The sequence below is a fragment of the Entelurus aequoreus genome, linkage group LG16 (assembly GCF_033978785.1).
Source record: "Entelurus aequoreus isolate RoL-2023_Sb linkage group LG16, RoL_Eaeq_v1.1, whole genome shotgun sequence".
NCBI classification, from domain to species: Eukaryota; Metazoa; Chordata; class Actinopteri; order Syngnathiformes; family Syngnathidae; genus Entelurus; species Entelurus aequoreus.
In genome coordinates this window covers 44,199,398-44,223,500 of record NC_084746.1, presented here as the reverse complement: position 1 = coordinate 44,223,500, position 24,103 = coordinate 44,199,398, and the positions used below count along the sequence as shown (strand labels likewise).

Genomic DNA, 24,103 nt, shown 5'->3' with positions numbered 1-24,103 from the left:
CGCTCAAATTAATGGGGTAATCGTCGCTTTCTCGGTCGGAATCGCTCTCGCTGCTGGTGTAAACAATGGGGAAATGTGAGGAGCCTTTAAACCTGCGACGTCACGCTACTTCCGGTAAGGCAAGGCTTTTTTACCAGCGACCAAAAGTTGCAAACTTTATCGTCGATGTTCTCTACTAAATCCTTTCAGCAAAAATATGGCAATATCGCGAAATGATCAAGTATGACACATAGAATGGATCTGCTATCCCCGTTTAAATTAAAAAACGGTTACAAAAAAGTGGGACCCCAAAAATTTACTGTGGGACCCCATTTGTATGACTTGATGGGGTCCCTGGGACCCCATTTTGAAAATTCCTAGCGCCATCACTGATGGAGTATGGGTGCGTGCAAAACAGCTGTGGCCTGTGGGCCGGTTCTAATACTAATCAAATATCATCCCGGGGGCCATAGATAATTAATTTGCGGGCCACACCTGGTTTTGACACATAGGAACTAGATCAGGGGTCTCAGACACGCGGCCCGCGGGCCAATTGCGACCCGCGAGACTTTATTTTGCGGCCCGCACCTTAATATGAAAATGTAATGTTAGTGCGGCCCGCGAGTTTTATATGAATGCCACTTGACAGCGTCACACTTGCCAACCCTCACAAATTTCAGGGCGTGCCGTGATGGCACTGCCTTTAGCGTCCTCTACAACCTGTACTAACAGCGTGCCAGGCTTCTGTAGATACACGTAAGTAACTGCAAGACATACTTGATCAACAGCCATACATGTCACACTGAGGGTAGACGTATAAACAACTTGAACACTGTTACAAATATGCGCCACACTGTGAACCCACACCAAACAAGAATGACAAACACATTTCGGGAGAACATCCGTACCGTAACACAACAGAACAAATACCCAGAATCCCATGCAGCCCTAACTCTTCCGGGCAACAATATACCCAGGATCGAACCCAGGACCTTCGTATTGTGAGGTACATGCACTAACCCCTGTACCACCATGCTGCTACATATGAACTTAACACCAATAAAACAACTGCAGACATGAATTGTAGATGACAGCCAAATATTTGTACCAGGATTTTAGCTGCAAAAACTAAACTTTAGTCGACGAAATTTACTGTAATTTTATTGTCGGTAACGATGTAGCATAACGTTTTTGAAGCGGTGAATAATTACACTACCCGTTACCGTTAAACAATAACAGCGTTCGTAATTATATTTTCAGCAGCAAATAAAAAACACAGTTGTCATATTTGAAGAGGGATAAATTTAAAAAAAAAGGAGTGTTGCGGCGTCTGACCTGCAGGTCGCGTATGTCAAAGGGTTCCTCGTAGATGTAGACGGTGTCAGCACCCGCCGCCAGCCCCCCCACGGTGGCCAGGTAGCCGCAATAACCGCCCATGGTCTCGATGATGAAGACCCGGCGCTTGGTGCCGCTGGCCGACTGCTTGATGCGATCGCACGTCTGGAAGGAAGGTGCCAGAAGCAAAGTGTTAATGCTTGATGAGCATAATGATATAGTTTAATATAGGGGACCATGCAATCCTTTGTAATAGTACTTACGTTACAGGGCGGCTGGAGCCTACCCCAGCCGATTTAGTGTATTGATTTTTTGTTGTGGTCATGTGACCAGAGAAGGGCACCGTTACCATGGTGACATTACATCAACAATAACAACATGCAGCTGGTCGTCAATGTAAAAGAAGACTGTGTGTTTGTGTCACTCATCTGTCGGCACCCCCTTACCTCCACAATGGCGTTGAGGGATGTGTCGGCACCAATGCTGAGGTCAGTGCCGGGCACGTTGTTACTTATTGTGGCAGGAAACATGCACATGGGGACGCAAAACTCCTCGTAGTTGGCCCGAGCCTCAAACAGCTGCAGCAGCGACTCGAAGGCCTGATGGCGGTATCGGGTTAGACCACCAGAGGGCGACATGTATTTTCTTATGTCAGTGTGCACTGGCTAGCAGCCACCGTTACCATGGAAACAAGTAGGGGTTACCACTATTCCCTATTTCAGTATGTGTGTGTTGGCTCTCTCTTTGGCTTCCCACTGGCCGAGATGGAATGGGAGTACTGGGGGGAGGAGGGGTCACGCTGGCTCACATGTCCAAGTGTTGACGTGACGAGATAAAGTTAGAGGCGGAGCCACCGAGAGACGGTCTTTGCAAATCAGGCCGCATTCCCAGCATGCAAGCGTGCTCCCAAACACGACAACACTAACACCTGCATCCCGCACACACAAGCACACACACAGTAGGGCAAAGGTCAAAACCACACAATACCCCATGCACACTTACCTCAAACAAGCTTGATGCTACTTGTTAGCAACTTGACTTTTTTAATTACCCGGATGATTTTTCATGGCTAAGATTAAAATCTTTGTTGACGTTTTTTTACGTCCTTGTAAGATGTTAGCATGTTTACACTAAAGCTGCTTTGGCAAAAATGCTGGTGTGTTTACACTAAAAACACAACAACATTACTTTCTGCCTACCTCAGCTCTATATTGCATGGACTACATTGGCAAGAGCCGTAGTTCCTATAGTTATTATGTTATATAGAATGGAAACAGAACAAAAAACTTTTTCTTGTAAAACGTAATTGAAAAAGTATTTTAATCTTTCATGGCCAGCAGGGGTGACATCTTTGACACAACATGTAAGACCCCTTCTTGATGCGAGCACTTAGTTTGATAGTTCTGGACCTAAAAATGATGCCTAAATGTAAAATTTCCCTTAAAGCTTGTTTTCCAGCACATCTTGGAACCCCCACTTTTAGCTCTAAATAGTGGGCGGGCTTGCAACAGCCTGCGGATGTCACCTACAGAAGACTGGAGGCAATTTCATATTGCGTAGTACAGACCTGGGCAAATTAAGGCCCGGGTGCCGCATGCGGCCCGTTAAGCTTTTCAATCTGGCCCGCCGGACATTCCCAAATATATTTTTTCAGATCTTTAAGATGGAAACTGTAGTTGGCAGCTACAGTTTCCATCTACAGCTACTAGCTGCCATTATGATGTGCAGTGATCTACATTTATGCTAGTGGGTGCTTGGTGTGTGTTGTCTCGATACCAATATTTTGGTACCGGTACCGGTAACAAAAGTATTTCAGTAATTTTAGGTACTTTTCTAAATAAAGGGGACCACAGAAAAATTCATTATTGGCTTTATTTGAACAAAAAAGTCTTACGGGGATATTTTCAAATGACCTGAATGTCTTGAACTATACAAAGTATTTCAATGGTTGGAATCTGCGCTTTTGCATGATATACTAGTTACTATGGTAATCTAAATCACAGCTGATCAGACGAGGCACCAAGCAGTGTGGGTGGGGAGCGTTTCCACAGAGTGTTTCCAGAGCGGCCAGCCTGAAATGCGGGTGTCGGGCACAGACGCGGAAGGAGATTTTTACAAGAAATTTCGAAAGCTTAGTAATATATTAGATATATCAAGATTGTAAATGTTTTTTTTTACCCTATGCCAGTGTTTTTCAACCTTTTTTGAGCCAAGGCACATTTTTTGCGTTGAAAAAATCCGGGGGCACACCACCAGCAGAAATCACAAAAAAACGAAACTCAGTTGACAGTAAAAAGTCGTTGTCGCAATTTTTGGATATGACTTTAAACCATAACCAAGCATGCATCAATATAGCTCTTGTCTCAAAGTAGGTGTACTGTCACCACCTGTCACATCACACCCTTACTTATTTTGTATTTTTTGCTGTTTTCCTGTGTGTGGTGTTTTAGATCTTGTTTTGCGCTCCTATTTTTTTGCTATTTTCCTGTAGCAGTTTCATGTCTTCCTTTGAGTGATATTTCCCGCATCTACTTTGTTTTAGCAATCAAGAACATTTCAGTTGTTTTTATCCTTCTTTGTGGGGACATTGTTGATTGTCATGTCATGTTCGGATGTACATTGTGGACGCCGTCTTTGCTCCACAGTAAGTCTTTGCTGTCGTCCAGCATTCTGTTTTTGTTGACTTTGTAGCCAGTTCGGTTTTAGTTTCGTTCTGCATAGCCTTCCCTAAGCTTCAATGCCTTTTCTTAGGGGCACTCACCTTTTGTTTATTTTTGGTTTAAGCATTAGACACCTTTTTACTTGCACGCTGCCTCCCGCTGTTTCCGACATCTACAAGCAATTAGCTACAGGCTGCCACCTACTGATATGGAAGAGTATTACACGGTTACTCTGCTGAGCTTTAGACAGCACCGACACTCAACAACAACACATAATTTGCAGACTATAATTACTTGTTTGCAAAAAACATTTTTAACCCAAATAGGTGAATTTAGATAATCTCCCAAGGCACACCAGACTGGATCTCACGGCACACTAGTGTGCCGCGGCACAGTGGTTGAAAAACACTGCCCCATGCGTTCATATTTCACTGTGGTTGTTGCAATTTTGTTGCGTTTAGCTCGATTGTAAAATATGTCGATCGAGAGTGGGTGTGACGTTCATTTGTTGTCAATATTCAGTGTTTTATCGTTCATAGTTAATATTGTAAAACTCACATTCTTTATTTTCATGTACATTCTGGGTGTCTCATATAATAAAAAAAATTAAATTCCATTCCGTTTTTTTAAGGCGGTCTGTCATAACGTTCTTTAGCATTCAATCAGACATTATTGCGAGGTTTTGTATTAGTGTTCCTAAAAATAGATACACCGGCCCGCAGACACTTTTTTTTCTCTAAATTTGGCACCCGAGTCAAAAAAATTGCCCAGGCGTGGCGTAGTATGTGTTTTGGTAGCTTATTTTCACGCAGAATTTGAAGGAATGATCAAACATGTCTGCCAGATGCATTGTTGCAGGTTGTAGAAACACAACTAAAGAAGGAGTCAGCATGCATACATTTCCAAATGATGGGAAAGTATGGACCTCTTCAGTCAAATTGACTCGCGCAAATTTGGACAAACCGAGCAAGAGGAGTTACATATTCACCGAACATTTGAATGATTCTGAATTTTTTGACCTGCTCAGTGGCCTTGTGGTTAGAGTGTCCGCCCTGAGACTGGAAGGTCGTGAGTTCCAGCCCCGGCCGAGTCATACCAAAGAATACAAAAATGGGACCCATTGCCTCCCTGCTTGGCACTCAGCACCAAGGGTTGGATTCGGGGGTTGAATTACTAAATGATTCCCGAGCGCGGCTACCGCTGCTGCTCACTGTGGGATGGGTCCAATGCAGAGGATAATTTCACCACACCTAGTGTGTGTGTGTGTATGATTATTGTTTGGAAGGAAAAACTATTTAAAGGCTCAAGCCAAATGCGATCCAAAAACAAAAAAATCCGGTTCACCTTCAAAGAGAGAAAGTCAACCTGCGGAAAAACTGAGAAAAATGAGCCAGCAACTACTATTCTATTTTGCGTCCTCTTCTACTGATGTTTTTCAGAACTCGAATTGGAGCCAAGTATGCCATGTTTGTCCTAACTATTGTAAAATTACATTAAACATTTTTTATATCCAAATTCTCTTATATTTTTTTTGCTCATTATGCTAACCATATCGGTCAATCATATCAATCACGGACCAGGGCGACAAAATATGCCATGAAGTGATGAAAATAATAGTTTCACTATAGACAGCGATTTTGAACTTGACAAACAAGTCAATGGTGTTTTTATCATCTTCGTCTCTTAGCAAAAATAAAACCGTTTTATCTTTTAACCTTTTTGAACAAGTCGTGCATGCTTTTATTTCAAGTCGCCTGGACTACTGCAATGCACTTTATTGTGGCATTAGCCAAAAAGCTCTCTCCCGGTTGCAGTTAGTCCAGAACGCGGCAGCACAACTTTTAACAGGGGCCAGGAAACGCCAGCATATAACCCCAATTCTTGAGACTTTGCACTGGCTCCCTGTTCATTTTAGAATTGATAGTTTGCTTTTAAAGCTTTACATGGACTGGCACCTCAGTATATCTCGGACCTCATCCAAATGTACACTCCTGCGCGAGCTCTGAGGTCCGAGAGCCAGCTCCTGCTCGTGGTGCCCAAGACCAGACTTAAAACCAGGGGAGACAGGGCCTTCTCTGTCTGGAACACTCTGCCCCTCCATGTTCGAACTGCTCCCACAGTGGAGTGTTTTAGGTCTCGTCTTAAGACCCACTTTTATTCTTTGGCTTTTAACACTACGTGAGTTGTGTGGTCCTCTGTTGTCCTCTGTGTATTTAAAATTGTGTTTTCTATGTATTGTTTTAATTGGTTTTACCCTTTGAAATCGTTTTTAATCATATTTATTTTTATATTGTTTTTATATTTATTTATTGTTTGTTTTTATTCAGTCATGGGTGGAGCTAAGGATAATATTTGAATATTGTTTTTAATGTTGTTGTGCAGCACTTTGGAAACTTTTTTGTTGTTTAAATGTGCTATATAAATAAAGTGGATTGGATTGGATTTGATTTTACAAGTTTTTGTCTACACTGTCTATGCGGGGAAATTGGCTCCAGTTCTGTAGATGACGTCACACCAAAGAGGGGGCGGCATATCGAGTCTGGCGATGGAAAAGGGGGCTTTTGTTATCTAATAATATATCTAATTGACGTTATGGGAAAAGACGGCCAGATTCATTTTTAGGGGCAAAAATTACATGGACTCTTGCTAGTGAAAGTTCGGTCATCTGGACGATATGGGTCCTTTAAGCTTAGCTAGCTATACAGTAGCTATAGTCTTCGGGGGCCGGGTTACACAGTCATAGAAAATTTGCCTGTCAAATCCACAAGAGTCCATTTTGTCATACTAGCCGTCAATAAAGCCTCATAAAGCGCACTCAGGTTTATACACACACACACAAACAGCGAGAAGGCCAGCCTCACTTACATCCGTGATGGCGTTGAGCGCCGTGTCAGAGCCGATACTGAGGTCTGAGCCCGGTATATTGTTGGACACCGTGGCGGGAACCATCACCATGGGCACGCAGAACTCATCAAATTTGTCCCGCGCTGTGGAAAGTTCCAGTATTCCCATGTAGGCCTGCAGCGGTGAAAGCAGCCGGCAACTTATTGGCTAGTAGGGACCCAGGGGAGTGGGGCCAGATGGAGATGAAGGCGATGACATTTTTGTACGACGATGTTTGAGACAAAACAGACGCACGAACTGACACAAGAAGACTCCTAGGACATCACAATGTGTTCTAGCACACGCTAATAGCACTAGCATCAGCTAACTATCACTTCATCCTATGAGCTTGCCATGTATGACCTTTGAACCCTCAGACTTGTAACATGAAGACAATGACGTTGTTAAACACCTGTTGAAGACGCCAGCAGGTTGCGGGAGGGGCTTGCAAGGATTAGCATAAAGGGTTGGGCTCCCACTCACATGGGCGGGGCTTGTGGCAACATAAAAGAAGTCAGGTAAGGCATGGGAGGAGCTTTAAAGAAGTAGGAGGAGCTTGCAAGGGTTTGTAGTGTGGGAGGGGCTTATAGCAAGATAAGAAGGACTGACAGACGATGGAAGAAGTAAGGCAGGGGGTGGGGCTTATAGGGACATACACTGATGGGAGGAGCCAATCAGAGAGAGCCAATCACATTGCACACACAAATGAAAAGCAAAACAATAAAATCCAAGCAAAGCTCAGTCACAATTTAACTTTCTTAACTGTTTCAAAATGTTACTGAATTCTAAAACAACACAAATAATACAATACACTAATGAAATGTTTTACGATTTGTGTTTAACAATAGCTTTTTACAACTGTAATAATGGAATATGAATGACATAACAATAATTAACAACGATGCAAAGGTTGCGTACCTCAAAGCCGCCGATGACGAGAAGCGCGTTGATGTTGTGGATCCTCATCTGCTCGGCTATTTGTGCCAAATGTTTGCCCGGAAGAGTTCTACAACAAAGTTCTTATTCTTCAGGACAATTATCGCTGATAATAGATCACTACAACATACCCCACCAGACATCCAAGTGTCAAAAAAAACTGTCATTCACCTCTTCGTCCCGAGCAGAGAGCCTCCTTGACCCGTCCAGCCTCCGACGTCGCCCCATTTAATTTCCTTGATCTGATTTTATAACGACAAAAACAATAACAATTCCTTCAAGTGTTCTTTCTCAAAAATAAATTCAACTTGTGACCATTTTGTTGAGGGGTGTGAATTCTCTCTCAAGGCTTTCATTGTCTTATTTTTAAAACAGTTCATTATTTGTTAACTTATTTGTTAACTAGCGTCACTGTACAATCACTAGCAAGCAGCACGACAACACCCGCACAGTCTCTTATCTCAGCGACCACGTGACAGTGGAATGGCGACGTGGTCACTTCCTGCTTGGCGCCAGTTGTCACGGTGACCTGAGAGGAATGTTTTTTTCCTCTGGGTTGAATTTAGCGCTGGCCGATAGCTGTTAGCTTAAAAAATAGAACGCGCAGGCTGAGGCTAATTTTAGTGCTTTGACCCCAGATGCCAAAGGAATGCGGAAAGTGCACTGCAAAAACTGAAATCTAAGTAAGATTAAATATCTCAAATAAGGGTGATATTTGCTTATTTTCTGTCTTATAAGATAATTCTTCTCACTAAGCAGATTTTATGTTAGAGTGTTTTACTTGTTTTAAGAGTTTTAGTCCTAAATGATCTCAGTAAGATATTACAGCTTGTTGCTGAGATGTTATGACCTATATTGAGTAAAACATGCTTGAAACTAGAATATCAACTGTTGCAAAGCTGTGTCATCAACACTCACAAGTATAAAACTACTTTTTTAAAGTAATAATTTCTTACTTCAAGCATGAAAAAAAAAAAATCATGATGCCGAGCGCATATCATTATGTCAAGATAATGGCACTAGCATTTACTTAATTTAAGAATATTTTTCAACATATTGAGAAAAAAGGTTTCTTTTTTTTTCTACCAAGAAAAGTGCACTTGTTATTAGTGAGAATATACTTATTTTAAGGTATTTTTGGGTTCATTGAGGTTAGCTAATTGTACTTGTTTTGGAAAGTCTTGACAAGCCAAATTTTTTTGTTCTATTGGCAGATAATTTTGCTAAGTTCAAATAAAATACCTCTAATTTTTTTTTTTTTTTTTCTTGTTTTTGAACACTGACTTTTTGCAGTGTGAGCTTGTGATCACCATGGAGACAAGGACGTGTGGCTAATAAGGTGACAGCAGGCCTATACTGCGTTTGTCATTCCTTAAAATACTTCAACCAAATAATGTCATACTTTGAAGGTAAGGTAGTTCTCTGCAGATAGCTTTAGCAACGCAGTACGGCATTAACCTATCTTTAGCCGAGCTCTCACCTGCCCCTTGTAGAACCCTTCAAAGCCGTCGCTCACTGCGAACATTTTATGCCCTTCTGTGATTCCCACCCTGACGGCTGAGCGCACGGCGGCGTTCATGCCGGCGGCAGGCGCGCCAACGTTCAAAACTGCCACATTGAAGGAGCTCTGAAAAGGACCGAGAAGACAGCAGGTTGTTATCTGAAAAGCCAGGGGGATGAGGACTATCAATGACATCTGGAATGTACTCCCAAGTGGGGCGACCTGGGCAGAACTTTTCCCCTGAGCAGAACCAGGCTACGTTGATCCTACATGCAAGAAGCTCCATGCTGCTACAAGATGCAATTAGGCAGCAACAGATACTTCCTAACTTTTGACATCATTCCAGTGCACACAGGTGGTGTACATCATGTGACATATTCTCCATGCGTCTGTCCAGCACTAGTGCACCCTCACACAAACAAGCGGGTTGCCACAGCAACCAGACAGCATGAGAGGCGCTCAGAGTCAGTGACATAGCATTGTGTCAAAAGTTGAAACTTTGTAATCCAAAATTTTTCTAAAAAGCAAAAAACTAACAAAGGCTGCTGCTCGTCCACTTGCACTTTCCATAAAGTGACTGCACTTTTGGTGAAAATGTAACAAAAACTGCAACTTCAGAGCCAATCGAATCAAAGGAGAACACAGCAGGGCCTGTTAGCTTGCAAGCTATTGCACGTCCTTGCATGTGCAATGCTAGCTAGCTAACGCACGTAACGCATGTAATGTTGACGCACGCTCGCTAGCTAACGTACGCCTTTGCAATGCTAAACACATCAGCAAAGACAAACATCACTGATGATGTTTGTGAAGCTTTTTCTTGGCCTCGTGTGTGAAAAGACACATCAGTTAAGACAAGTGACAATCATTGGTACTTTGACTTTAACTTTAAAGGCCTACTGAAACCCACTACTACCGACCGCGCAGTCTGATAGTTTATACATCAATGATGAAATCTTAACATTGCAACACATGCCAATACGGCCGAGTTAGATTACTAAAGTGCAATTTTAAATTTCCCGCAAAATATTCTGCTGAAAACGTCTCGGTATGATGACGTTTGCGCGTGGCGTCACGGATTGTGCGGACATATTGGGACACCATTGTGGCCAGCTATTTAGTCGTCGGTTTTCATCGCAAAATTCCACAGTATTCTGGACATCTGTGTTGGTGAATCTTTTGCAATTTGTTTAATGAACAATGAAGACAGCAAAGAAGGAAGTTGTAGGTGGGATCGGTGTATTAGCGGCTGGCTACAACAACACAACCAGGAGGACTTTGAGTTGGATAGCAGACGCGCTACCGTGAGTACAGCTTTGGCTTCCAAACATTTGATCGCTTGCCCGTACGTGCGTGCCGCTATGTGCATGTCACGTATGTAACTTTGGGGAAATATATGTGCTGTATGAACTTTACGGAGGTGAACGGTACTTTGGGCTGTGGGATTGAGTGTGTTGTGCGGGTGTTTGATTTGTATTGGTGGGTTATATGGACAGGAGGGAGGAGGTGTTTGTTATGCGGATTAATTTGTGGCATATTAAATATAAGCCTGGTTGTGTTGTGGCTAATAGAGTATATATATATCTTGTGTTTATTTACTGTTTTAGTCATTCCCAGCTGAATATCAGGTCCCACCCGCCTCTCACAGCATCTTCCCTATCTGAATCGCTTCCACTGCCCTCTAATCCTTCACTCTCACTTTTATCATCCACGAATCTTTCATCCTCGCTCAAATTAATGGGGAAATCGTCGCTTTCTCCGTCCGAATCGCTCTCGCTGCTGCTGGCCATGATTGTAAACAATGTGCAGATGTGAGGAGCTCCACAACCTGTGACGTCACGCTACTTCCGGTACAGGCAAGGCTTTTTTATCAGCGACCAAAAGTTACGAACTTTATCGTCGATGTTTTCTACTAAATCCTTTCAGCAAAAATATGGCAGTATCGCAAAATGATCAAGTATGGACCTGCTATCCCCGTTTAAATAAGAACATTTCATTTCAGTAGGCCTTTAAAAAGTGTCTGAAATAGTAACACTAATTCAGTGCTTAAAGAAGACAATACGTAAGCTCCGCCTTCTGGTCTCTTATTGGACAGTTAGTGAGACAAAAAGACCCACAATGCATCTGGGCAGGATGTACCTTCATATGCTAACCTCAGATTGGCTGGAGGAGAGAACATTACATTATTTCAATCTGTAATTTTATAATATAAAAAGAATGTTGTCATACAAAAATGAGACTTACGTTTGGAATCTCTGAGTCAGCATTGCGGTAGGAGAGAAGTCTGTACGTGATCAAGTTGTTCTCAAAGCTCCTGCAAACACACGTTAAATGCAACAGGTGAGGGATGACGTCAAGGTCAAGAATGAGTCCTGTCGGGCCTTTTTGGCTTATGGGACTCTGGAGGCAGTACAAAGTTACGGCAGGCTAAGCTGTGTGCCACTGAGCAGTCACAGAGGCAAAAACTTGGACATGGGAGGAGTTCGAGGAAGCCACTGTGAATGACTTCCAGGCAACTTCGAAGACATTCTGAACCACCATCCCCCGTCTCAGTCAAGGGAAGCTCTGCACGGTCAGCACCATGTATGTGTTGTTAACCGGTGGAAGGAACTACTTTGAAAACCTGCTCGATCCCACTGACACATGTTCCAATGAGTGGCTGGGGACTGTACAGTCGACTCCTTTATCTCTGGGACTGAAGTTGCCAAGGTGGTCAAAAAGCCTCTTGGTGACATGGACCTGCAGGCAAATGGGATCCACCTGAAGTTCCCTAGATGCTGTGGGGATATCTTGGTTGACACGACTCTGCTGCTTCGCATGGAGGCAGTACCTCTCGATTGGCAGACTGGGGTGGATGTTCCTCTTTTTAAGAAGGGCAACAGCATGGTGTGTTCCAACTATTGTGGGATCACATACCTCAGCCTTGTTGGTAAAGTCTATTTAGTGGTACTACAGAGGACGGTCCCCCAGCAGTAAGTCAAACTAATTTCCAGTGAGAGTTGGACTGCACCAGGGCAGCCCATTGTCACAGATTCCGTTCATAATCTTTATAAACAGCATTTGTAGGCAAAGCCAGAGTCTTGAAGGGTTCGAGTTTGGTGTTTGTAGGATTAGGTTTTGGCTATTTGTGGATGATATGGTTCTGGTAGCTTCATCAAACCGTGACCTTCAGCATTCACTGGAGTGGTTCGCAGCCCAGTGTGAAACGGCCGGGATAAGAATCAGCACCTTCAACTCCAAGTCCATGGTTCTCGCCTGGAAAAAGGTGAAGTGCCATCTATGGGTCAGGGATGAGCTGCTTCTTCAAGTGAAGGAATTTAGGACCAATAGATTGGTGCGGCATCTGCATTGATCGGTCTGTTGTGCTAAAACGACAGCTGTACCGAATGGCAGAGCTTTCCGTTTACCAGCCGATCTACATTCCTAGCCTTACCTATAGTCATCACCTATTAGCTTTGAGTCTTAATAAAAAAAAAAAACATATATACTGTATATATATATATATAAATGTATTTATTTATTTATTTATTATTTATTGCGGTCTCATATTTTGGACACTCAGGTGAAGAGAGGGGCGGAGCTTTTTACCGATCAGCACCTGATGGTGAGTTGGCTCCGATGGTGGGGTAGGATGCCAGACAGACCTGGTAGGCCCAAACGCATTGTTAGGGTCTGCTGGGAACGTCTAGCAGAGTCTCCTGTCAGAGAGGCAAAAACTCGGACATGGGAGGAGTTTGGGGAAGCCATGGAAAACGACTTCCAGATGGCTTCGAAGCGATTCTGGACCACTATCCTCCACCTCAGGAGGTGGGAAGCAGTGCACTGTCAACACCATGTATGGTGAGGATGGTGTTCTGCTGACCTGGACTGCGGATGGAGGGAATACTTCAAAGACATCCTCAATCCTTACACGTCTTCCTATGAGGAAGCAGTGCCTGGGGAATATGTGGTGGGCTCTCCTATTTCTGGGGCTGAGGTTGCCGAGGTAGTTAAAAAGCTCCTCGGTGGCAAGGCCCCGGGGGTGGATGAGATCCTTCCAAGAGTTCTTTAAGGCTCTGGATGCTGTGGGGTTGTCTTGGTTGACAAGACTCTGCAACATTACGTGGTCATCAGGGGCGGTACCTCTGAATTGGCAGACCGGGGTAGTGGTTCCTCTCTTTAAAAAGGGGAACCGCAGGGTCTGTTCCAACTATCGTGGGATCACACTCCTCAGCCTTCCCAGTAAAGTCTATTTAGGTGTACTGGAGAGGAGGCTTCAGGTAGAGCAGTGTGGTTTTCGTCCTGGTCGTGAAACTGCGGACCAGCTCTATACTCTCGGCAGAGTCCTTGAAAGTGCATGGGAGTTTTCCCAACCAGTCTACATGTGCTTTGTGGACTTGGAAAAGGTATTCGACCGTGTCCGTCGAGAAGTCCTGTGGGGAGTGATTAGAGAGTTTGGGGTATCGGACTGTCTGACTGTGGTGGTCCGCTCCCTGTGTGATCTGTGTCAGAGCTTGGTCCGGATTGCCGGCAGTAAGTCAGACCCGTTTTCAGTGAGGGTTGGACTCTGCCAGGGCTGGCCTTTGTCACCGAATCTGTTCATAACTTTTATGGACAGAATTTGTAGGCGCAGTCAGGGTGTTGAGGGGATACGGTTTGGTGGCTGCAGGATTAGGTCTCTGCTTATTGCAGATGATGTGGTCCTGATGGCTTCATCTGGCCAGGATCTTCAGCTCTCACTGGATCGGTTGTCAGCCGAGTGTGAAGCGACTGGGATGAGAATCAGCACCTCCAAGTCCGAGTCCATGGAAAATGGTGGAGTGCCATCTCCGGGTTGGGGAAGAGATATTACCCCAAGTGGAGACGTTCAAGTACCTTGGAGTCTTGTTCACGATTGAGGGAAGAGTGGTTCGTGAGATGGACAGGCGGATCGGCACGGCATCTTCAGTAATGCGGACACTGTATCAATCCGTTTTGGTAAAGAAGGAACTGAGCCGGAAGGCAAAGCTCTCAATTTACTGGTCGATCTACGTTCCCATCCTCACCTATGGCCATGAGCTGTGGGTTATGACTGAAAGGACAATATCACAGGTACAAGCGGTCAAAATAAGTTTCCTCCGTCGGGTGGCGGGGCTCTCCCTTAGAGATAGGGTGAGAAGCTTTCTCATCCAGGAGAATCTTAAAGTAAAGCCGCTGCTCCTCCACATCGAGGGGAGCCAGATGAGGTGGTTCGGGCATCTGGTCGGGATGCCACCTGGACGCCTCCCTGGGGATGTGTTTAGGGCACGTCCAACCAGTAGGAGGCCATGGGGAAGACAGAGGACACGTTGGGAAGTCTCCCTGCTGGCCTGGGAATGCCTCTGGATTCCCTGCAAGGAGCTGGACAAAGTGGCTGGGGAGAGGGAAGTCTGGGCTTCTCTGCTTAGGCTGCTACCACCGCGACCCGACCTTGTATAAGCGGAAGAAGATGGATGGATGGATATATATTTATTAATTTTTCCCAAGACGGCACCATAGTAGTGGCTGCTGGTTGCAGGAACTTTGTGCTCTTGTGTATCCTCCTTTTGTGTTCTTCATGTTTCTCTCTTGTTTTCATGTGTTTTTGCCTTTTGGTTTGGGGCCTATTTTCAGGACTGCACAACAAGGGATAGCACCTTTGTGACTTCTGCAGCGCGTTTTGGTTCTTTTTTGTAAACTTTTGGATCTGCCTCAGGGGAGCCTTTTTGGCCATGGTTTTGCACCAGAGACCAGCTGCTGGCTCTCTGCCACACCAGAGTTATTGATGTTTCCCTCTGGTTCCCATGTGTTTTTTACTATATTTTCTGTGGACTTTTTGTATCCGAACTGCAACATCATAATGTCCCCATGATGGGATAAATAAAGTATATCCTAGTCAATTACCTCCAAAGTTTGTAATTTTCCACTGAGTGACATTACGTTCAATCAGTGGTGCTGCTCTCTTGATTAACATGGCAGCTTCCCTAAAATATGCATCAACCGCAATGATGGCGCAAGAAGGCAGGACTTAAACAGAAACCCAAGTCATACAGCCTCAGGAATAATAGATTGAGTTCGTAGAATTTTTTACATTTTAAAAATATATGAAGGTAAATTACACAACTTGTCCAGGGTGGACCCTGCCTTCCGCTCGAGTGCAGCTGGGACAATCTCCATCTCTCTTTGAGGCATTGTTGAACACTCTAGGAGTTTCGGAGTGATAAACAAGCAGTGGCTTTACGTAGACACCACTAGCGTTAGCACAAACTAGCAGTGTGAGGTGATCCTTCATCTGCTTTTGTCCAGGTAGTGCCTTCTCCTTCGCTGTAACAAAGGTCCGCTGTGGCAACTTTTTCAGTTTCATCACAGTTAAAAACTTGATGTTGAACAAAGCCCCCTTCACGGATAAAATCCTCGAACTGGAGGGGCTAACAGAGGCTAACCCGCTAAAATGCTAGCATAGTGGTTGTCTAGCAATCGGAAGCAAAACACATGGCTTCAAGCAGCATCCAAAGTTAATTAATGAATTAAGTGTTCGTACTCTGAGACATGGTCCACACACAGAGGTATATTTAGCACGATGTAAATGTTCATGAACCAAAAAGGACGCAAATAGAGGCGTTTGTGCATCGAGGTTCTACTGTATACAGGAATTATTAGTAAAATACTACCTGCCACGCAGTTTAACTGCCTCCTCAAACTTCTTCTCGTCCATGGCCTTCTGCACTTCCTGCGTCTGAAGACATTATGTGCACGTCTCACTGTTTGAACATATCCACAAATAAATCCCGATAGAGAATTCTTACCATCTGCACACACTCCATGAGAGGCAGGCGGACCGCTTGGTTTCCCACCAGAGACACCACACAGGCTGGAGTTCCAGCAGACGCCTCCAGCAAGGCCAGCACCGCCTCCACGCCCATGCGACTGGCCTGCCACAGGCACACCTTCCACTAGATGCTACTCGTGGACATGTGCAGCAGCAAATAAGGAGGACCTACCAGGATCCTGTCGAAGGCTGACGGTGTCCCGCCTCTCTGTACATGGCCCAGGATAGTCACCCTGGTGTCGAAGCCCAGGTTGCGCACTACCAGCTGGGTGACGTCACATATCAAGTAAACATCTTTATATTTGATATGTCAAACTCAAAGCAGGTGTGACTAAACCAGGCAGCGTTTAAAGGTTAACAAGGCGTTAACGTGGGTCACAGAAGTGTACTTACATCTTTGATGTAATCGGGCGTGATGGCTTTGTTGTGGGAGTCGATGGCGCCTTCTGCTACGATTATGATGTTCAGTCTTTTCTTGTCAGCTCGGTTCTAGAAGAACACACCAGACTTTGAAAACATGACACATGATGTTTTACATGAACAAAATTTGGATTCAGACTTTGGACCAGAGGAAGGTCTCCTGTGAAGAATTTAACCATAAGTCCAAACGCTGTAAAACTTCAAACTACTACAAGTCGGTTGTGTAATTTGTCATGTTCATCTGGATTACAGACTACGTGGTGCAGCGGACACTACATTGGACTTTGGGAACTATTTTATGGTTGTGGGTTTAGGTACCACCAGCAAGATAGTAGGACACAAACCTTTAGGCCGAGGGTATTTCATGGAGGGCCACGTTGCAGTTTTGGCTACCCTCAGAGGGCCGACCGGTTGTAATATTTATAAACGAAACATACATGTATAAGGATTAGCCGCATGATATTGTCACACGATCACCTATGCATTTGATTAGTAAACGTACAGTATATTTTACCTACATTGTAAGAAAAAAAAATCTGTAGATTTTGCGGTCAAGTAAATGGCAGAATTTTACCATGAAATTTACAGTAAAATGGTCACACTCTAGTTCACTGTAAAATGCTGGTGATCAGTGTTGGGACTAACGCGTTACAAAGTTGGTTTTGGCGGTAACTAGTATTCTAACGCGTTATTTTTTATATTCAGTAACTCAGTTACCGTTAGTACATGATACGTTACTGCGTTATTTTACGTTATTTTTTATGTAGTATCGGCTAGAAACAGAAGGTCTGAGTGTGTTTTATTGGAGCGCTGCAGTGTCGTCCTTCTGAATGTTCTTGTGTCACAAGCCGGAGGCGCGCTCTGTGTGTGTCTGGGTGTGGGTGTGGGGAGGGGAGGGGAGGGGAGGTTGGGGCGAGTCTGTGTTTACTAACAATGGAGCCGCAGTCGAGTGTCTTAACATGGAGATATTCTCACTTCTTTTTTTTTTGTCGAGCACAAAGAAAAGAACATTTTAGTTAAATGTAAGTTGTGTCTTGGATCAAAGATCCCGTCTACTGCCCAAAACAACAGTTCAAATCTGCCTGGTTAGGCTTTGTGTATGTCACGTGTGCCTTCCTTAGGTGAAGCCAGGTTTACAGCTATGTTGTTATTATGCTGTTTGTTACTTATGTATGTTATGTTGCAGCTATTTAAAATAGTTTTGTCAATTTGTTCTGGACTGAAATAAATTGGCCCTTTAAACATATCTTTGTCTTTGTGTGTTGTATGTAGACCACATTGCTTAGCAGAGTTCAGTGATGCAAGTTGATCAACAGATTGTATTATTCTCCAGTGCAATAACAGTACTGAAATAAAGGCTAAAAGGGCATTAATGGGAGCTTTTAAAAAAAAAAAGACCAAAAAAAAGTAACTAAATAGTTACTTTTCACAGTAACGCATTACTTTTTGGTGTAAGTAACTGAGTTAGTAACTGAGTTACTTTTCAAATAAAGTAACTAGTAACTGTAACTAGTTACTGGTTTTCAGTAACCAACCCAACACTGCTGGTGATAGAGCTGCCAGTTTTTTGTTGTTTTTTGCATAAAAAATATGTTTGCTGTTTTCACAGTGTATAACTATAAATGTAATAATGGTAGCACAGTTTTTTTCTTACGGTAGGATTCTGAAGACCGAGCTTATTGTCATGTTTACAGTGTACAATTTGATGGATAACTTGCTTTGAAATCATAAGGCTAAGTAGATATTTATATATGTTTTTACCCCAAACATGTTTCGAATGTATGACAATATAATATCTGTTGCATTATTAGATAGATAAAGTATAAAATATATATAACTGCATGCCGTACATGTCTTTTTTTCTGTCAAAATAGAAAAAGAGAGAAAGATAAAGTACTTAATTGATGCATATAATTTCCAAGCTTTAACAGGCTATTAAAAATTATGTGACGGGCCAGATCTGGCCCCCGGGCTTTGAGTTTGACACCTGTGCTTTAGGCAATGGGTAGAACCACACCTGAACCTACCAGTTCTGATCATCTTATTATGCAGTAGGCTCTTTTGGTTTAAATCCATTTTCACAAAAAAATCCTAAATTAACAGTAATATACAAGTAAAGCCTACTACCGTATTTTTCGGAGTATAAGTCGCTCCGGAGTATAAGTCGCACCGGCCGAAAATGCATAATAAAGAAGGAAAAAAAACATATATAAGTCGCACTGGAGTATAAGTCGCATTTTTGGGGGAAATTTGTTTGATAAAACCCAACACCAAGAATAGACATTTGAAAGGCAATTTAAAATAAATAAAGAATTATGAACAACAGGCTGAATAAGTTATTATATGACGCATAAATAACCAAATGAGAACGTGCCTGGTATGTTAACGTAACATATTATGGTAAGAGTCATTCAAATAACTATAACATATAGAACATGCTATACGTTTACCAAACAATCTGTCACTCCTAATCGCTAAATCTGATGAAATCTTATACGTCTAGTCTCTTACGTGAATGAGCTAAATAATATTATTTGATATTTTACGGTAATGTGTTAATAATTTCACACATAAGTCACTCCTGAGTATAAGTCGCACCCCCAGACAAACTATGAAAAAAACTGCGACTTATAGTCCGGAAAATACGGTACTATACTTATTACAAAAATACATCCAAATTAATTTTACAAGTTGTTATGTGTATATTTATTTGGAGAATAGTGAGTGTGACGTGTATTCTGGTTACAGATAGACATAGTGTCCTTTGCAGCTAAGAGGTCAGCGAACACTTTTCTCACAGCCACAGAGATGCTTGTGTGGGTTTCATCCTCATAAGGTACAAGGAGTAACTTTCCAAGGAACAGTGGCTAAAAATAATGAGGAAATAGACATAAAATCACCTTTTTATTTCACTTAGCACAAGCCCACTGTAGTCCATCATTGACTAATTGCCTGGCTCTAGTTTTATAAACACTGTAAATACTGTGTAATGTAAATATGTATTTTTTTTAATTAACTTTTTGTACATTTTGTACATTTACAGTACATATCTTACTGGATGTTGTAAATAGATGTATATAGGTTGTATTTTGTGTTATTTGTGGTATACGCAACTTAACTATTTAATTGTTTTCCTTGCAGTACATGGTTTAATTTATATAGAGCTGCATGCAAGGTAAAATAAATCACGAGTAGATATAAATATAGATACACTACCGTTCAAAAGTTTGGGGTCACATTGAAATGTCCTTATTTTTGAAGGAAAAGCACTGTACTTTTCAATGAAGATAACTTGAAACTAGTCTTAACTTTAAAGAAATACACTCTATACATTGCTAATGTGGTAAATGACTATTCTAGCTGCAAATGTCTGGTTTTTGGTGCAATATCTACATAGGTGTATAGAGGCCCATTTCCAGCAACTATCACTCCAGTGTTCTAATGGTACAATGTGTTTGCTCATTGGCTCAGAAGGCTAATTGATGATTAGAAAACCCTTGTGCAATCATGTTCACACATCTGAAAACACTTTAGCTCGTTACAGAAGCTACAAAACTGACCTTCCTTTGAGCAGATTGAGTTTCTGGAGCATCACATTTGTGGGGTCAATTAAACGCTCAAAATGGCCAGAAAAAGAGAACTTTCATGTGAAACTCGACAAGTCTATTCTTGTTCTTAGAAATGAAGGCTATTCCACAAAATTGTTTGGGTGACCCCAAACTTTTGAACGGTAGTTTATATTTTACACAATGGATAAATAGGGCTATATTTTACACAATATACAATACCATTTGATAATTGGCTGTATACAGTGCGATGAACTAAAGTTACGTTATTAGTAGTAAAAATAAATTAAACCTGCCGCATTCTATGATACAAATGTTGTAACACATTACATTTGTTGCAGGAAACAAACATTTTTTTTATTTATATGTCATATGTTATTTATGACTCAGCCGTGTCCGGGATTCAAAAAACCTTGTTCTTTTTGTCTTTCTTCCTCCACCTCCCCTCAATTCTTCATCATCTTATACAGAGAAATGTTCTTTGGTGCAATGGATAGCATGTTAGACTTCTAGCACCATAAGAAGAATATGTATATCAAAGGTTGTGGGTTCAAGTCACACCAATGTCAACTTTTTTGATCGATAGTACCAGAAACTCACACAATAACGTATCAAAACTATTATATGTAAGCCGTTATATCAACTGTCGTCTCAACCAAGGTTCAAGGTTCAAGGTTCAAGGTTTTATTCGTCACATGCAGAGTACACCACAGTGAAATGCTTTTTTCCATGCTCTTCAGATATTCCGTACAGTGGGATCCAAACACTAGTTGCTGAATCTAATACACTAAATACAAAAAATACAAAAAATACAACCAAGAGGCTCTGTTGGGCGTTGGACTTCGTAGATGATACTAATATGTAATTCAAAGGTTGTTGGTTTGAGTACCAGCAGAATCGATCTTTTTGGATGTGATGTCTTTAATGACTCTTGAATTTATTGTAAACAAACATTGAGAGCAGTGGTCACCAACCTTTTCGAGCCCAAGATCCCTGGTCCCAGCCAAACACCAAAGCAAGATCTACCCCTGCGTCAACTATGTTTTATATATAAACGTGTGTGTGTTTGTGTGTGCGTGCGTGTATATATAATCATTTATTTATTTTAATTGTTATTTATTCTTTATTTTGTTGTTGTTCTTCTTTTTAAAAGACAAAGCTTTGTGTTGTTACTATTGGCTGATGTTAAAAAAAAAAATTCTCATTGTGCTTCTTGCTGTTTTCGCAATTTTTGCGCCCTTATTTTATTGTAATGTGCCTACGGTCAATGACAAACAAGTCACAGACAACAGATGGCCCCTGTGCTGCACTTTCGGCACCCCAGCTGTAGAAGCTAACAGTTTATGGCCACATTAGTCTTAGTACTTGTCATGTCTGTGTTAATCATGTTTTTGTTTTGCTTGGGTTTTGGGCTCTTTTTTTAGTTCCTGGTTGCACTTCCTTGTTTGGTTTGGTTTCCATGGTCACCCATTAGTTTTCACCTGTCTTGTCACGCACCTGTTTCACATCCTCATGTCACGCACCTGTCTCACGTTTTCACTAATCATGTCACCAGTATTTAAGGCCATTGTTGCCAGGCAGTCGGCCTGGCGACATCACTCTGTTCACCTCTGCGCACTTCATGCCTTATCAAGTAAGTTTTTTCTATTCATGCCACAGTTAGCGACTTTTGTTCATGTCCTTAGTTTTTTGCCCACGTGCAAGTTTTTGTTTCATAGTCAAGTTTGTACCTCCGCCTTGTGCGCGCCTTTAGTTTGTTCCTTTTGTTATAGTAAAAAATAAATATGTCCTTACCTTCAAGCCATGTCCGCTCCAACTATTATTGCATCTCGGAAAAATGAACCCGCCATAGTCCACATCATGACAGTACTGTACTATATTTGTTAATCCTATGGCCACATATGGAATGCGAGTCAGATGGTTGTCTTGCGTCAGCGCCGGAAGTAGTAAAATCAGCTGTTCACCTGGCGGGTTTTTCCTTGTTTTATCAGATGTTACTGCTTTTGCACATGTCGATATTTACTTTTGTATGCACAATAAATCAACACAAAATCCGTACTTTGGAGCAGTGTTCACGGATTCTAAAATTTGCCGTTAGCTTCCCGTTGAGCTATGAAGGTCGTGGTTGTTGTTTGAAGTTGGATGCTAGAACTTGTTGCAACAGTCAGCCTTAATGCATTCTTGCAGCTCTGTGATTTTTGTGCACGTCACACCAAGCGCGTTTACAAGACGAGCGGGTGAAGTGTGCCGCCATGCTCGGGGAGAGGCTGAGGGGTTAAAATGCGTGCCTGTTGGCAAGTCTGTTGGTCACTCTCCGGGCGGAGGTGTCAATGATGTCATATTAATACATATTTATTTCTCAAATATTTTTGTGATCGACCGGTAGGGTGCCAAAGATCGACTGGTCGATCGTGATCGACGGGCTGGTGACCCCTGCGTTAGAGTGACGTTGAAAGGGAAATACATATATATAATAATATAACGTCGATGGGCAGACTATATTGTGTTACAGCTCATGTTGTACACAAGTGTTGCTTTGTGTTACCTCAGACAGTTTCTGACACATGTTGTCCTCCCAGCCGTCTTCAGGAGGCATTTCTGGAAAGAACACCCAGTCGGCTCCACACGCCAGAGCACTGACTAGAGCCAGGTAGCTGCAAACCAAAGCAAACATCCTCAAAAATGTCCTCTTTCACAGTGGAGTGAGAGAATCTTTCTTATTGTTTCTAAGAGTTATAAACATCACTAACAGGCTCTGTGGCACAATTGACAGCGCATTGGACTTCTGGGGACACTTAATAGGGAGTCATTCAAAGGTTGTGGGTTTATGAGTCCCACCATAGTCACTGTTTTGCATCTGTATATGTATAGCCATCGGTGTGATAAATGCATATCCAAAGTTGCATGTATGTAAATCTATAGGTGCAAGTGGATGTTAAATGTGACCGACCCGCAGTGGCGTCCCATCACCTCCAGCACAAACGTCCTCTGGTGGCTGCAGTGAAGCAAACAAGTGACATTCGGTCAGCGAAAGAAGACACAAACAAGATGAGTCCGTCTACCTCGCTCACCTCTGAGCCGTGGTCATGATGGCGTCCACCACCTCGATGATGCGGTGCAGCGCGGAGTCGGTCCCAATGGTCATGTCGGTGCCGCAGAAGTCGTTGTCGATGGATCCCACCATGCCCACGATGTGCAATGCGGAATTAGCGCTTACAGCGTCCTCGCTGATCAGACCTGCAAGAATAATACACAATTCTGTGTTTGTTGCCTGCACGTTCTACTTTAGGGGCCTTCGCTCTGGTTGGACGACTTCTACAACACCAGGTACCCATTATTGTTTGCGAGTAGAGATGTCCGATAATGGCTTTTTTGCTGATATCCTTTTGTCCAACTCTTAATTACCGATTCCGATATCAACCGATACCGGTCGTAGAATTAACACATTATTATGCCTAATTTTGTTGTGATGCCCCGCTGGATGCATTAAACAATGTAACAAGGTTTTCCAAAATAAATCAACTCACGTTATGGAAAAAAATGCCAACATGGCACTGCCATATTTATTATTGAAGTCACAAAGTGCATTCTTTTTTTTAACATGCCTCAAAACAGCAGCTTGGAATTTGGGACATGCTCTCCCTGAGAGAGCGTGAGGAGGTTGAGGTGGGCGGGGTTTGAGGTGGGGGGTGGGGGTTAGGGAATAGCGGGGGTGTATATTGTAGCGTCCCGGAAGAGTTAGTGCTGCAAGGGGTTCGGGGTATTTGTTCTGTTGTGTTTATGTTGTGTTACGGTGCGGATGTTCTCCCGAAATGTGTTTGTCATTCTTGTTTGGTGTGGGTTCACAGTGTGGCGCACATTAGTAACTGTCATGATCCGTGGTCCAGATCATGTTTAGTTTAGTTATGTTCTGTTAGTTTTGGACTTCCTTAGTTCCTGGTTGCACTTCCTTGTTTGTTTTGTCACCATGGTTACTCATTATTTTCACCTGCCGCTGGTTTTCCGGACACGCACCTGTTGC

The 24,103-nt window shown here is 42.8% G+C and overlaps 1 protein-coding gene across 3 annotated transcripts in view; it reads right to left on the bottom strand.

Annotated features, from left to right (window-relative positions):
• Positions 1-24,103, bottom strand: part of LOC133631061 (ATP-dependent 6-phosphofructokinase, platelet type-like) — a 35,218-nt gene that overhangs the window by 4,851 nt on the left and 6,264 nt on the right. The window contains exons 5-18 of one of the 3 annotated variants that reach the window (XM_062023077.1): positions 23,154-23,319; positions 23,033-23,077; positions 22,628-22,736; positions 16,490-16,585; positions 16,269-16,361; positions 16,074-16,199; positions 15,939-16,003; positions 11,536-11,605; positions 9,274-9,420; positions 7,965-8,035; positions 7,776-7,863; positions 6,840-6,992; positions 1,761-1,913; positions 1,315-1,479 (exon numbers count right to left, since the gene is read on the bottom strand). In XM_062023077.1, coding sequence (XP_061879061.1) covers positions 1,315-1,479; positions 1,761-1,913; positions 6,840-6,992; positions 7,776-7,863; positions 7,965-8,035; positions 9,274-9,420; positions 11,536-11,605; positions 15,939-16,003; positions 16,074-16,199; positions 16,269-16,361; positions 16,490-16,585; positions 22,628-22,736; positions 23,033-23,077; positions 23,154-23,319 — 1,547 coding nt within the window. The remainder of the gene's footprint in view (positions 1-1,314; positions 1,480-1,760; positions 1,914-6,839; positions 6,993-7,775; positions 7,864-7,964; positions 8,036-9,273; positions 9,421-11,535; positions 11,606-15,938; positions 16,004-16,073; positions 16,200-16,268; positions 16,362-16,489; positions 16,586-22,627; positions 22,737-23,032; positions 23,078-23,153; positions 23,320-24,103) is intronic. The other 2 variants (XM_062023076.1, XM_062023075.1) reach the window with 2 other exon arrangements.